General features: G+C 35.5%; 1 protein-coding gene across 1 annotated transcript in view; it reads left to right on the forward strand.

Annotated features, from left to right (window-relative positions):
- The first annotated feature begins 317 nt into the window (after positions 1-317).
- Positions 318-14968, forward strand: part of LOC140329754 (inactive N-acetylated-alpha-linked acidic dipeptidase-like protein 2) — an 82894-nt gene continuing 68243 nt past the window's right edge. Inside the window, exons 1-3 of the mRNA XM_072410145.1 lie at positions 318-322; positions 764-860; positions 1341-1472. Of these exons, the coding sequence (XP_072266246.1) occupies positions 318-322; positions 764-860; positions 1341-1472 (234 nt within the window). The remainder of the gene's footprint in view (positions 323-763; positions 861-1340; positions 1473-14968) is intronic.

Below are 14968 nucleotides of genomic sequence, written 5' to 3' on the forward strand. Positions count from 1 at the left end.
TGTCCTGGTATTTGATTTTTAAAAATACATTAAGTTTAGACCTGCAGTGGGATCAGGCAATTCCACCTTGCTTCTGGTGGCTGGCTCCTTTCCAGGTGCTTACTTGGCAGATCTGACAGCTGACTGTAGTAAGAGGTGCTGAACCTCCCACTGCTGCATCCATTCATTCTCTGTGGGGCTGCTATGGGTGGACATTACATGTAGCATGTCCCTGATGTTCACTTGCATTAGAAAGTGGTAATTACACCGCAACCTCACTGCCAGTCTGAACATAGCCTTAGGAGTCTGCATTTAAGGCAGTTTGGGGAGGGGGCGACATGAGGTAACTGACCTAGGGGAGAAAAAAGTACAAATTACTGGTTCACCCCAGTAATGTTAGGTAGATTCTCACAAAAAGTCCATATTTTCTGATTTATTTAATAGTTTATTCCTGTGTAAGCTTAAATACAATGGTGTGTATGTTTAATTAACTTACTATTTCTTACCATATATATCACTTTATTTGGCTTGTATAAGCATGTTTTACTAAAAAACAATTTATTATTGCCTTGCATAAATAAAGGTTTGGATACATATAATTGTTTTATCTAAGCTGCCTTACATCTTCCCCTGCTGTTAATGTAAAGCAGAACCACAGTATACTGCTATAAGACATAATTTATGATTAACAAACATACAACGCACTAGGGACATGGAATAGTTAAATAAGAAAATGAATAGATGGGCTTTTATATCCTGTAAACATATAATTTATTTTAATTAGAAAAGCTGCACACCAGCAATTACATCTGCGTCTGTTTAAAGGAGAATTAAAAAAAAATCTGTTAGAAGAAAAGGAACATTTTATGTTGGCCATTGAGGTAAATGTAACTGTAATACACTGGCTTTGCCACGCTATGAGATTTTCATGCAAATTGGCTCATTGTTGTATGAAGAGATTGGCACGGTCAAATCAGTCAAATGATTCATACAACTGATTCTCTTGTTAGGCCTTTTTGAAAATATGAATTTATAAATTATTTTTCAATGACAATGTGAATGTGGATTTCTAGGAAGAAACCAACTTCCTTTGCAATGACTGTGCTTGATGTGCTCCTCATGTCAAGAACATATTTTAAAGCCCTTTCAGCTGGCTGAGCATTGTAATAGTTTGTCACCGTGTGCTTTTAAGTAAATGCTGAGTGGATGTGTTGATTTTGTTACAGGTAAATGTGTATTATATTCTCTTCAGAACTCTTGAAAAGCAAATGTGTATATTTTAAAATAGCCGCATGTGTTTGAATCTTGACCAAATGGTACATTCTTGGAAAAAGAATACATTAAAGTCATTCTTATTACAGGATTTTCAGAGAATTCTTACCAGCAATGCTGTGACGTATATTGGCCTGCAGGATTCCATTAGTGGAAAAGACAGCCTCCGCTCAGTTGTTTCACCATCTTTACATCAATTAGCGACAGAAACCATCAGAAAGGTAACTTTGGCATGCAGGTGGTATGCAGATTGCACCTTGAACAACAAATTATCATTGTTATTTTTCTATTTACAGTACTGATCATAAAAGTGGTAATAATTAATAACATAACATATTCTAAATTTAATGAAAATGAACCTGAAACGAAGTCTCAATTATCAGTGTGCACACTACATTCTTATGCCACATGGATTTGCATTATTGAGGAAATGAGTAGCAGAGTAGCAAAGCAACATTTTAGAAAGCAAAGTACCAAGATTTTACCATATGATTATCACAAATTGTACTAATTTGCAGATAATAAAGTAGACGTAAAAGTAGAAAGAGAATAAAAGAAAGGGGTTTTGGGCTCACAAATAAATTGGAAGAAAAAAGTACAAACAAGTCAAAGCCCTTTACCTGTTTAACAATGCACAGCATATGGGTCACTTAGTGCCTATACATACGTATTTCTAGCAATATAATAGATTTAGGCAAAAATAATGCTGGGGACCATGCTTAAATTTGAAGAAAAACAGGTGTATTTATACACAATTAGTGAAGCAAACGAATACAAACAAGTGAAAGCTCCATACCTGTTTAACAATGCACAGCATATGGATCACTTAGTGCCTATACATACATATTTCTAGCAATACAATAGATTAAATATAATAAGATATAATCTATATAATAATGCAGGGGACCATGCTTAAGCTGTATTGAATCCAACACGTTTTGCCACGGATGGGCTTCCTCAGGGATATGATGTTAAGCAAGTTTAACGGTCTATATATGTACATAGGGTTTGAATATTGAGAAAAAAGAAAATATATTTTTTTAAAAACAGAATCAGTGGTATAAATGTATGTCAAGACGATTACACATAATGTCATTGAAACAGCAAATAACGTTTCTATCAGAGAAAGTTACGGTAAGTACATTGAAGTACACCTAATGTCTTTGAAACAGCAAATAAAGTATAACCTGAACATCTCAATAGTCATAGGTGATGTATATATCCAAATTTTGTAAATGTATAGGAGATTTAGAAATATGCTATTAAAACAGAAAAATATATGGTATGCTTAAATTTTTACTTACATGCTGATGTAAAAGGGGTCAAGAAAGTGCAGTAATGGAATCGTGAAAGCCCAAAACACATGCGGCTGATATTCTCAAAGGCTGATACAGATCATTCTTTAGTTCATTTTGCCATTTGATGTTCTCTGTGTTATTGTATGAACCAACTATCAGTACTTAGCATTAATATCACTGTATTACTAGTTCCTTAACTTTGCTTATATGTATGATTATTGGATATATCATAAGCACTTTTTGAATATACCATTTGCTTGTTTTAATTATTTTACTGTAACATTACCTTGTATATGATTCTTGAATCTAGACTATACTTGAATCTTTAATCAAACAGTACATTATCTTGTTTCTCAATATATGTTTGTACCAAACATCTCACCCCAATTCAGGTGTGATTACACTTGGTTTCTGCCTATCTTATCTAACCACAACTGCATCATCCAATTCTGCTCTAAAGGACCCCCCCTGATGTTTACCCCACCTTGCGGGGGCTGCATTTTTGCGGCCACTGAGGCTCATATGCAGTTTCACTGCATCAGCCTTCATCTCTCCCCCATATGATCTGCCCCCTTCGGGTGCATCACCCTCCGGATACTCAGAGCACTGGAGCCACAGAACCAGCCCTTTTGTTCGCCGGGGTTGGAGGCGGGATGACATCACAGGGAATCCCCGACTGTAGGGAGGAGCAGCGCGCATGCGCCTTTGCTGATGGGCACTCCGGTCAATAGGAAGGAGCAGACTTTTCTAGGCTTCCTGAAACACACAGCCTCCCTGGCTGTTTGGAGACACACACATGGCATTATAACGCTTTTTTCCTTCCATACAGACACTGTTTTCAGGTAGGACCAACTCTGTACTATGTTTTTGTATCTGTACTGACCAAATTCCCAGTAGTTATACCTACACTATTATTACTTACACCCACAGTATCCAACTCTATTGGTATTTTATGATACCTTCAACATCTTTGTAATTATCCACAACTCCTGGGCTCAGGTAATTGGTTACTTACTTATTATAATATTTATTCTTTGGGTCTTTGGTTCTCTTTTGGCATGTCCATAGTAATCAATTCCCTGCTACCCCCTATCTTTAGCCATTAACATTTAGTGATTCATTTATCTTATACCCTCCTTTTAGACTAGCTTCAATTACTACATTCATTATATTGTTTTAGGAAGTGGAAGGCTAATAGTCTGTCCTTGCTCTTGACTTTCTCTAAAGCACTATTGCATGAAACTACCTAACTGTTGGGGCCACCTATATCCCCCCACATCCTGCTCTAAGATTGATTAGAGTATATAAGTGTGTCCTACCTGGGGTATGTACCCTTCAAGAATTCACCATCTTCACCAACCTACCTATAGAGTTATCTTCATCACTAATAAACTTTTTTTTATCTAGATACAACCTCTACTTCAACTAAACTCTCGATTATATGTCACTAATTCCATTACTGCACTTTCACGACCCCTTTCACTTCAGCATGTAAGTAAAAATTTGTAAAAAGTAAAAAATAAATTCTCAGATTATTGGCCTATTGATTTGGCTAGTGATTCAAGCTTAGTGAGTATAAATGTTTGCCCTTGTGTTAACCTATAGTCTTAAACAAACCTAATAGAAAGTACTAAAAGTAGTAGTAGTAGTAATAGAAATATGCTGGCCGGCTAGCCGCCCCTTCAACACCCAGTCAGCTCTGATACCTAAGTGTTCAAAATCTACTTTAAAACTGACATCACTGGTAAATCAGGTTGTGTTTTTATTATATTTAAAGCATATATGTTTTTGTATACTTGTTCCCCATAGTGCAATACTCACTTGACTCTATGGGCTGCCAGATACACACAGTGCTGCCCACAGGGAGCTGTCTAATATACACAATATAATACAATATTATATCAAGAGATGACATCTATCTGAATATTGCCCTGGAACAGCATACAAAAAGTAGTAGGTGTAGCATTAAAATAATATGTAGTAGAATTGTTGAAATGTTTTATGACATAATAAAAAATGCTCTTTTACTTTGTGCGTACATTATGCTTTGGAAACTTTTTTTAAATATCTTTATAAATTAAGTGTGGTTTTATAATTTGACTCTATTAAAGCTCTGCAGATATATTTTAATTAAAAAAAAAAAACTTGTTATCTACGAACATAGCTTGTACATTGTAATATCAAATTTTGTCATATTTAAATTAACTGACCCAATGCCTTTATACTCTTTCATTTCTTTTGATTTGTAAATCTGGCTATGAAATGGCATTTGAAATTTGAAACATATGCAGAAAGCAATTACTGAACTTAACTCTAGCTGTGCATGACCTTTTTATAATTTCAATTAGAAACTAGTGTCACCATAATGGTAGGTGGAATATTAAATGAGAATCAATTATCAATGAACAGGTATTTATTTATTTATTTTTAAGCATGCCGTAGAAAGACAAAACAAATGTAAGTGATCTAAGCACCTTAAGCTGGGATGAATTGTAGGTGTTACTCCAGCTGGCACGCTTTTATATATATATATATATATATATATATATATATATATATACATACATACATACACACATACATATTGTGGGGGTTAGCTTCAAAGCACACTTGCTGCAGAGAGGTACTTTAGGCTTGAATTCAATTTCAGGACTCTGCCTACTTTTATTCACAAAAAGTCTCCATAAACACAAAAATTCCAGGCTTTTTCCGCATAGTGAATCAGTTACATGCAAAAACACAAAATTTACCCAGCTCACAGGCTGCACACAGCCTTTTATTATTACTATAATTACACAGTATTTAAATAGCGCCATCATATTACGCAGTGCTGTACAAAGTCTATAGTCGTGTCACTAACTGTCCCTCAAAGGAGCTCACAATCTAATGTCCCTATCATAGTCATATGTCATTAATGTAGCGCAAGGTCAATTTTCAGGGGGAAGCCAATTAACCTCACTGCATGTTTTTGGAATGTGGGAGGTGTTGGGTTAGCACAATTTATTTAATATCAGTTATGTCTCACCAACAATAATGCTTTACCAGTATATACTGGTATATGTATACCATATATGAGGTCATCCTAAAGGAATGCAGCATATCCTGTAAGGTTTAAGGATGATTATGGGTCAGTACTGGTCAAACACCAGCCATTATCTTAGTTCCTTCCTGAATAGTTAAAAACACAGTGCCATACCAAATGAACTAGTCTTGACCAGAGCTTGCTGGATGCAACATGTATTTTTGATCATCTGCCAAGTTATTGATTTCCAGCAGAATCTTTGGGTGAATTCAGTTTTCTTCTGCAGCTAAGTATCTTTTGTTACCGCTTATTAATTGTTATTACAGTATTGCATTGTTTTGTCTATCTATCTTATTATTAAATAGTATAATCTTTCAAGTCTGTGATTAGAAACTAGTGTCACCATAATGGTAGGTGGAATATTAAATGAGAATCAATTATCAATGAACAGGTATTTATTTATTTATTTTTAAGCATGCCATAGAAAGACAAAACAAATGTAAGTGATCTAAGCACCTTAAGCTGGGATGAATTGTAGGTGTTACTCCAGCTGGCAAGCTTATATATATTTATATATATATATATATATATATATATATATATATACATACATACACACATACATATTGTGCAGCTAAGTATCTTTTGTTACCGCTTATTAATTGTTATTACAGTATTGCATTGTTTTGTCTATCTATCTTATTATTAAATAGTATAATCATTCAAGTCTTTGTGTTATCTCTCTTTGTGCACTTCAAATTGAACCCATCAATATTTGCATAAACTGTCACAAATTTTATCTGTGACATAACAGGAGGAAACTAGAGTACCCAGTGGAAACCCACACAGACAAGGGGAGAACCTGCAAACTCCATGCAGATAATGTCTTGGCTGGGAATCGAACCTGGGACCTAGCGATGCAAAACCCCTAAGCCACAGCTGGCCCACCTGGCCTCAGGCTGCAACATCTGAGGCCTGGTGCTTCCTAGACATCCTAAATATTTGGCCTGGAAAAGGGAGGAGTGCTTGGCCCACCCATTCACTCTGCTTTTTTACAAAACATAAAATGCTACATCACAGTGCAGTGCATAATCAATGTTTTAAAAGATTGCAGCAAGCATTAATAAAACAGCCATAGCTCTTTGAATTCATAAATAAAACAATGTGTCTGAAATGGCGGCAGTTATTGTCTGAGACGGGGCATGACTAAACTCATTTGGAGGAGAAACATTTGTATTTCCCCATAAAAGAAATAAAAATTTAGGATAAATTTCCAAGCTGCACTGAGAGATATGCAAATATTTTCCAGATCTATTATTTATATTGTTTTAAAAATACTGTAAAACTTTTTGTTGGTGTCACACAATTCCTAGAAAATTAATTAAATCATTATTCTGGGAATGATCACTGAAGAGGTATGGGAAGATTATAAACATAGAAGTTCTGTTCTAAAACTGGAGTTCTAATTAAATACAGAGTTCATAATCATGAAAACTTTTATTTTACTTGCTAAAGAGTTTATAATATCTTTCTATCTAGTTTTGTTTACCTGCACAGGTAGGTTACACTATGTACTTCATATTTCAGCATCCCTACAATGTTGATCCATTGTGGTTGATTAACTAAAGTAGGTACAACAAGTTCACTGTTATTGTTCACAATACCCAGTCACAATGGTTAAAGTTAAGTTGTCTTTAAACTTACAATTATAGATTCTCCTTTCCAGCTTGTAAGCAAAAACCACCCCGAGTGCATTATACCATGATATATTATGTAGAAAGAAGACCCAGTGTAGGCTAAATAAAGGGGTTCTCAAGCTGATCTAGGGTTGGTACCTTAGAACAGAGGTCACCAACCCCCAGTAGTGGGCCGTGGCGGTCTGACATGTGGTCCGTGGCTCTGGCAGGTGCACCCACCAGAGGAATCAGGACAAGGACCCCGCTTGGGGGGGCGCACCAGCCAGAGCCGTGGACCATGTCTCCTGGAAACATCGCAGGCTTAGGGAGGTGGGCGGGTTGTGTCTCTGAACACTACCTGCCCACTCCCCTATCGGAGGCTCAGACCCCCGATGGGATAGTAGGCAGATTCTGGCATTATGACGTCAATCTGGGGGGAAGTTTCTTCCCCTTTGAGTGACTCACAGCTCTCGGCACATGCTCGGTCCAGAGTCCGTGCATTTAGTGGTCCGCGACCTGCAAAAGGTTGGGGACCACTGCCTTAGAGTATATATGGTATGGGAAGGGCATAGGGGGCCTTAACTGGTAAACTTAGTAAATATATTTCCTAATCACTAATTTAATTTTTTAACGTGTTCAATGTAGTGTAAATGTTAGCAAATCTCACTAGGTTGGCCTGATTTATTATACAAATTGTTGCCTATACTCTTCAGCAGCCAATTGTATTGTTAATGGTAACTTCACTAACACTTTCCTTTTTCATTTAACAATGTTGGTGTAAATGTCTGACTATGCAAACTGAATATTTAATAAGGTTTAAAATATGGCTCTAAATAAACAGATGTTTTACAAATCTAACTTGTCTTACTCTGCAAGAAATGAATACTGGTGTACAATATCATATTTTACACTGATAGATAAGTTAGTAAAAAAAAGCCCTTTTATTTTTCAGAATGTGAAAGTCTTATGAATTTTGACATTGATATGAAAAAATACATAAAATTAGTCTCATTCAAATTACTCAAAATGTTCAGCTCCTGTATGTGTATTTTTAGAATACCTGTGACACACATATGTATACATGATGTATAAAATAACCACTACATTCAAATACCTATTTGATTTTTACATTTCTCACATGAAGTATATTACCTCTTGGGCGGTTCATTTCTGTCCGGATTTAAATGTCTAAATGCGGTACATTGTTTTTCACGAAAATGTATTTTACAGTATAATATAATAGTATGAGTAAAACAAAGTTTGAAACACAAAATCATATCAAAATAATAAATCATATAATAAAAAATTGTAAAAAAATCATTTAAAATTTATATATATATTATACTCTTACTATTATATTATACTGTAAAATATATTTTCATGAACGACAATGTACTGCTTTTACACATATAGAGCCACTGTATTGCATTCAATACAGTTATATTGTATTGAATGCAATACAAATAGATTCGAAATTCCCGCTTTGTCCCTGATGCAACGGGAACTCCCGTTGACTCATCGCATGCAGAGGAAGCCAGCCGGTGGAAGGAAGAGGACAGGGATCGTGAAGGAGGATGCTGGTGGATCAGTTAAGGCTCTATTTACTATTGTATTTCACTGTTTTAGCTACCCCCAGTGTGACTCGAGGTTACCGTTTTAAGCATCTTTTTTTCTACCTCGAGTCACACTCAGGGTAACTGCTTAGGAGGGGAATGACCTATAATAATATACTTGTACTTATTATTTAGAGTATTTTAAATTAAGGTTGCCAGTAATGTAAGACAAATTCATTTTTCAAGGTGAATTGTAGTCATGATAACATTATTTACCCTGCATATCTAGCATTGTAAAGTGACAGAATAAACAATGATTAAAAGATTATCTTATCTGCGTTAACTAAGATGATAAAAGATGATATAGAAATCTTTATCTGTGTGTGTTGGCACCTACTTTTACAAACTATATAGTTAGTAAAAAATGTTTTGCTTTAAATGTTTTACTGAACATTGGACTGGACTTTTGTGCTATTAGACTACATTGTGACTCTACTATGCTTATTGCTCATTCCTGAAGCTTAAGTTCTGTGAAACGCATTGAGGAATCAATTTGTTTCCAAAGGTGATATTCCTGGAGGGGATGTATATATGTTAGGTTCAAAACAATTCTTGAAACATATATGTGCACAATCCAATCTGTTTTATTTGTATTATTTGGGATGGTTGTAATTTATTAGATTTATTAAAGATTTGAAAATATGTTTTACTAATGATTGCCCTTTGATAGTCCCACTTTTCTCAACTCTCCTGTTCATCTCCTTTTCCATAGCCAATACTAAATCGAATAAATACTTTGTCCGAACTTTATAGGAACATCATAAACCCTTTAGGCTAGGAATCTGTTAAAATATATTGTTATTATTAAAAAGAATGATAAAAATAAAATATTAAACCTTATATATGTGATATATTCATGCATTCTTTCTTACTGGTATGTACTATTTTCCCTTTTATGTTTGCATTTTATGTTACAACAAATTTTTAAGTAGTGAACCTTATTTTTAAAAAGCAATTCCATGGATTTACTTGATTAAATCCACTTTTTTTATATTCTTAGCATAGAACATGTTGTCCATTTTATGAACAGTTTACTAAGCCTAATTTATAACTAAAGTAACAGAACATTAGTTCTGTTTAAGGGTGGAAACATAATTGCGCTAGGTTATTAATATGGATATTCCAAGGTCTTGAATTGTTTAAAAGAAACATCATACAGAACACATTAGGGATAACTAATGAAAGAATGAATGGGCATAATAAGTATTGGGTTCTATTATTATTAACAGGCAGCAAACATATATTATGTACAAATTAAAATTTTGTTGTCTCACCTTGATCTAGGATACAAAAGCATAAATGAGCATAATAAAACATCATATAAAGCATGTTAATGGTGGCAAAGTAACATTAGGCAATGACCTTTTCTTTAGACTGTTCAGTACATTAGATTATTGGACTTTAATATATACGTTAACAGCATCTTGTGCTACTTTTGTGAAAAGATCACTACACAAATGATCTTTATAAAAAAAGGACAATGGTAATTAGTAAAAATAGTAGGTTATGTATTAAAAAAATTTTCCATAGTTCATTCAAACTCAGTAATAGTACAAACTATTACTACTAGTATCAGTAATACAGGATTTATTTTAATTAATATTTACATATTCGTACAAACTCAGTGATAGTACAAACTATCAGTAAGACAGGATTTTTTTTAGCTTGTCTTGTTATTACTACACTGGCATGATATGTGTTCTGTGCTTGAACTGCATAAATAGTACATATATATTCACAAGGTCATAAACACCATAACAAGTCTTAATTCACGGGTGGATCCACAAGTGGTCAGTTAAAAAAAATTGATAAGTAGGACATGCCTCATCCCCATTGTTGCTTTCCATGCAATGACAGTGAAATCATAATAATGAGGAGTCAACTCTGTTGTCTTAAAGTCATGATGCCTTACTTGTATGGAAACTGCAGGTAGCTGCTCAGTGTGGGTTAATTCTGCTGCAATTACACTTGTTTGAAAATCATTTAGATATTCTGAGTCAGGAGTGGCTTGTAATTCAGCATCTCCTACCAAATGCAGGTGGGTGAAAAGAGCATTTCTCAAAAATCCTTAGAAGCAGGTAAGATTGTTTAAAAGCCTGATTTAAGACAGATAAAAAAATGCACGTATTGGTGTCAACCCCAGTATATATTTATTTTGTCCAAGGAGATACAATATATACTTATGCTTACCCTTTGCTAAAGTCCCGGGGGTTGTCAGCTCTTGTGCTAATTGTCTGTCCACTGAAGACATTCTTTTCCGCTCCACTTGCTAATTTCATTTGGCAGCTTCTTAGATGTGGTAGCTGCATTTGTTTTCTTTATGTGGCTTTTCCCTTTTGTTTCACCTAACAATTTTGCCAGTAATACATTTCCATTTTTAGGGTGGCTACACTCACTATATCGTATCTATGAAGGAGTATTGTAGCCTTTGAACTGTTGCAGAGTTAGGTGTTAGATAGACTAGATCAAAGGTTCCCAACCCCCAGTCCGTCCATCTGACAGGTGGGCCTCAGCTCTGGCAGGTACACCCACCAGCAGGGTCAGGAGAAGGTCCCCGTTTGGGGGGGGGTGCACCTGCCAGAGCCGCAAACCACATCTTCTGGAAACATCGCAGGCTCAGGGAGGTGGGCGGGTTGTGTCTCTGAGCCTGAGGTCTGAGCCTGTGATGGAAGAGAGGGTGGGTTCTGGCAGCATGATGTCACTCTGGGGGAAGACCTGCAAAAGGTTGGGGACCACTTGACTAGATAATGTAGATGGACTTAACTACAGCAGTCACCTATTACCAATACAAAAAGATTTTTGCTTTTGAAATTTTAACAAAATAATTAGTAAATAAATAATAAACTCCTTCAAGGTCAACAGGTTACAAAGGTAACATAGAAAAATAAAATCTGCTGTGTTGATGCTGTATTATAAACATTTTTGATTTTGCATTTAGTTACACTTTAAGGTCCTCCTCAACCAAAATTGAGTGTTGGGCTTTCTGTTTGAACTTTTGAGAAAACCCATTATTCCCAACTGTTTAAAATTAGAATGCTCTTTAAATTTGCACATAAAATAGGGTGACCTGTTAGTATATTGAGTCAGACCTAAATTTACCCCAATTACCATACCTTCAATTATAATTCCAGGTTTGCTGGATCACAAAGGTTCTCCCATGTCTATCTTCTCCAGTCCTAGAGACCTTTAATAAATCAGGCCCCCTGTTCATATGTATTTTTTTTTCTTCATTTAATCATTTATCAATATATAATTTGTTACAACCAATAATACCAACATTTTCGATTCACACATTAATTTCTCCTTTTCTACAGGTACCATTTACTTTATTTACTCTATTTCAATCAGTTAGAAAGAATATTTATAGATATGCTAACCTTCCTCAACTATATGTGTGGAGGTATTGTACCAAATATATTTGTATGTGCAAAAGTTTACACAAAGGATGGCATATGAGAATCCATATACTGACAGAGGTGTCAAGTACTGGTACATGCATCACTAATGGTGTATTGCTCATTTCTTTGCTCACTGTGCAGGTCATATTCATTTTTTTTTTTAGGGAAAATATTGATACACACATGCTTTCGAGTTTTGGAACAGAAAGCATTTTTGGATGTTCATGCCAAACTAGAGCTGAATTGATTGCATTAACCATAAATCTATGATCAGCTGTCTTGGTTCAGAGATCACATTAGCTGGGCAAGTCACGCCCCTATTCTATAGATCTGGATCACTAGGACTAACAGTTTAACTTTAGTTAGCTAAGTGGTGGTTTAATGTCAGATAACCTTAGGATTAAGGAGTCACAGCAAGAGGTTTGAAAAGGAGGTCAAAAGACACCATAAGAGAGCCTACTATCCATGTAGCTTTAAATACTGTTTAGGAAAAATGAAGGTTTGTTTTAACAAAGGAAAAGATTCTTCTAAGCAAGCAGGAACTGATGGTCTTTGTGCGCATGCAGTGGTAAAAAAAAGATCAGCCTGTGTATAAGACACATTTAAACAAGTTTCTTGCCTCTGGAATATTAAAGCATTAAATACTATGATATAATTGTTTCAGAATATGTAAATCACATTTTACTGAATATCTGCGTCCTCATGGGTAATTCCCTACTGAACGCGGTTATTGTATTTTTTAGTCATACTGTTTTACAATCTGTGTCATAATTAGGACATTTTACATATCAGTTGCAGTAAACGACTGCTTTCTATGTATGGCACACTAAAAAAAACCCTCTCAGAACTAATTAATTTTAATGTCATGGGTGTATGCTAAAGGCTATCATGCTGAAAATAAAAAACTAAAACATTATTTAAACAATTTTTTCCAGACTTTATTTAATTTTTGTGTTATCCGGATTACATTGACATATCAGACTTTTCCTCGGCGCGTTTCGTAACTTTGGTCACTTCCTCAGGAGGAACATAAAGTCTGTTATGTCCATTTCATTCAATGGAGTCAAGCCCCTTTTGGATATTCCAGTATATACAGAGGGAGAGAAGAGGAAAAAACACACTTGTGACACGCATCCACAGGTAGCTCTTATTATTGGGCTTTGGTTTTGAAGACCCAGCAAGCATAATAAAGAGCTATATAATTTCAGCTCAATCCATATTCAATCCCATTAGGATATTTTTCTCTGAAGTTTCATAGGAAGCTCCAACAAGCTGCCTTTGCTTGAGCTAAATCTGTGTATTGCGTGTTTATGCTTCTTCTCTAATGCTGGTGTTTTTTTTCCTCTTCTGGCCCTCTGTATATACTGGAGTATCCAAAAGGGGCTTGACTCCATTAAACAAAGTGGATATAACAGACAGAAGAAACGCATTGAGGAAAAATCTGATATGTCAACGTAATCAGGATAACACAATTATAAGTCTGGAAAAAAGTCTTTTAAATAATGTTTTATTAAAATTGTTTTTAGTACAAAATATGAATGTAAATCATTTTTTGCTGTATAGCATCAGTCAGTAAAATATGGGATAAAGTATGCCTTTTAAAGTCCCTTCTTCCTTCCTATTTTTGAATTTATTTTCTTAGAAAAATTATGGGATGTGGCGTCGAGGAATTAGAGGGGATGCCTATTTTTGTTGTTTGTCATGATCACTTGTCATTGTTATCCTCACCTTACTTGATTGTTGGCTGAACATCACACTTTACCTGCATTCTGTTATGGCTTACACTTCATATACTGTACCTCATTGACCTGGCACCAAAATGAAGACCAATTGTGGCCACAAGCTCTCCTGCTCTCTTCTTTCACTTTACCTCACTAAAGCTCATCACCACCAGGATTGCATTCTGTTCAACATCAGCTGTCATTTATCTGAAGACCCCTAATCCCTTGCAGTGCCATGAGTCCTTGAGTTCTACTCAGCACCATCCATGGTTGTCATTACAAGCACCCTTCCTCTATTACAAGGTCTGTTTACTCTAAGGAGTGCATTCCTATTACAGATATAGCTAATGGAATGTTAGCAGTTCCTGCTGTGGTGTACTCAACATTGCAAAGAAAAAAATAAGGGGCCTTTCTGGCCTGTTGCTCATAGTTCACAGACATATACAGTGCATTGATTAAATGTGTGAACAGGATTCCTGTTTAGCAGAAATGACTTTCCATTCCATGTCAATGGCTGATTTTCTAAAAGAGGAAGCAGTGAGGCTAATTTTCTTAATTGAGAATCATTGCACAATGCAATACAAATAATATTTTCAGTTATCCAATAGTAAGTAGAATAAAGAGGTTAGAAGATTAAAGTGGCAGCACGGTGGCTCAGGGGTTAGCACTCCAGCCTTTGCAGCGCTAGGTCCCAGGTTCGATCCCCAGCCAGGACATTATCTGCATGGAGTTTGCAGGTTCTCCCCATGTATGTGTGGGTTTCCTCCGGTTTCCTCCCAGATCCCAAAAACATGCAGTGAGGTTAATTGGCTTCTCCCTAACAATTGACCTTAGACTACATTAATCACATATGACTACGGTAGAGACATTAGATTGTGAGCTCCTTTGAGGGACAGTTAGTGACACGACTATGGACTTTGTACAGCGCTGCGTAATATGATGGTGCTATATAAATACTGTATAATAATAATAGAATAGAGATGTTAAAA

Source organism: Pyxicephalus adspersus, chromosome 4 (genome assembly GCF_032062135.1).
Source record: "Pyxicephalus adspersus chromosome 4, UCB_Pads_2.0, whole genome shotgun sequence".
Lineage (NCBI taxonomy): Eukaryota > Metazoa > Chordata > Amphibia > Anura > Pyxicephalidae > Pyxicephalus > Pyxicephalus adspersus.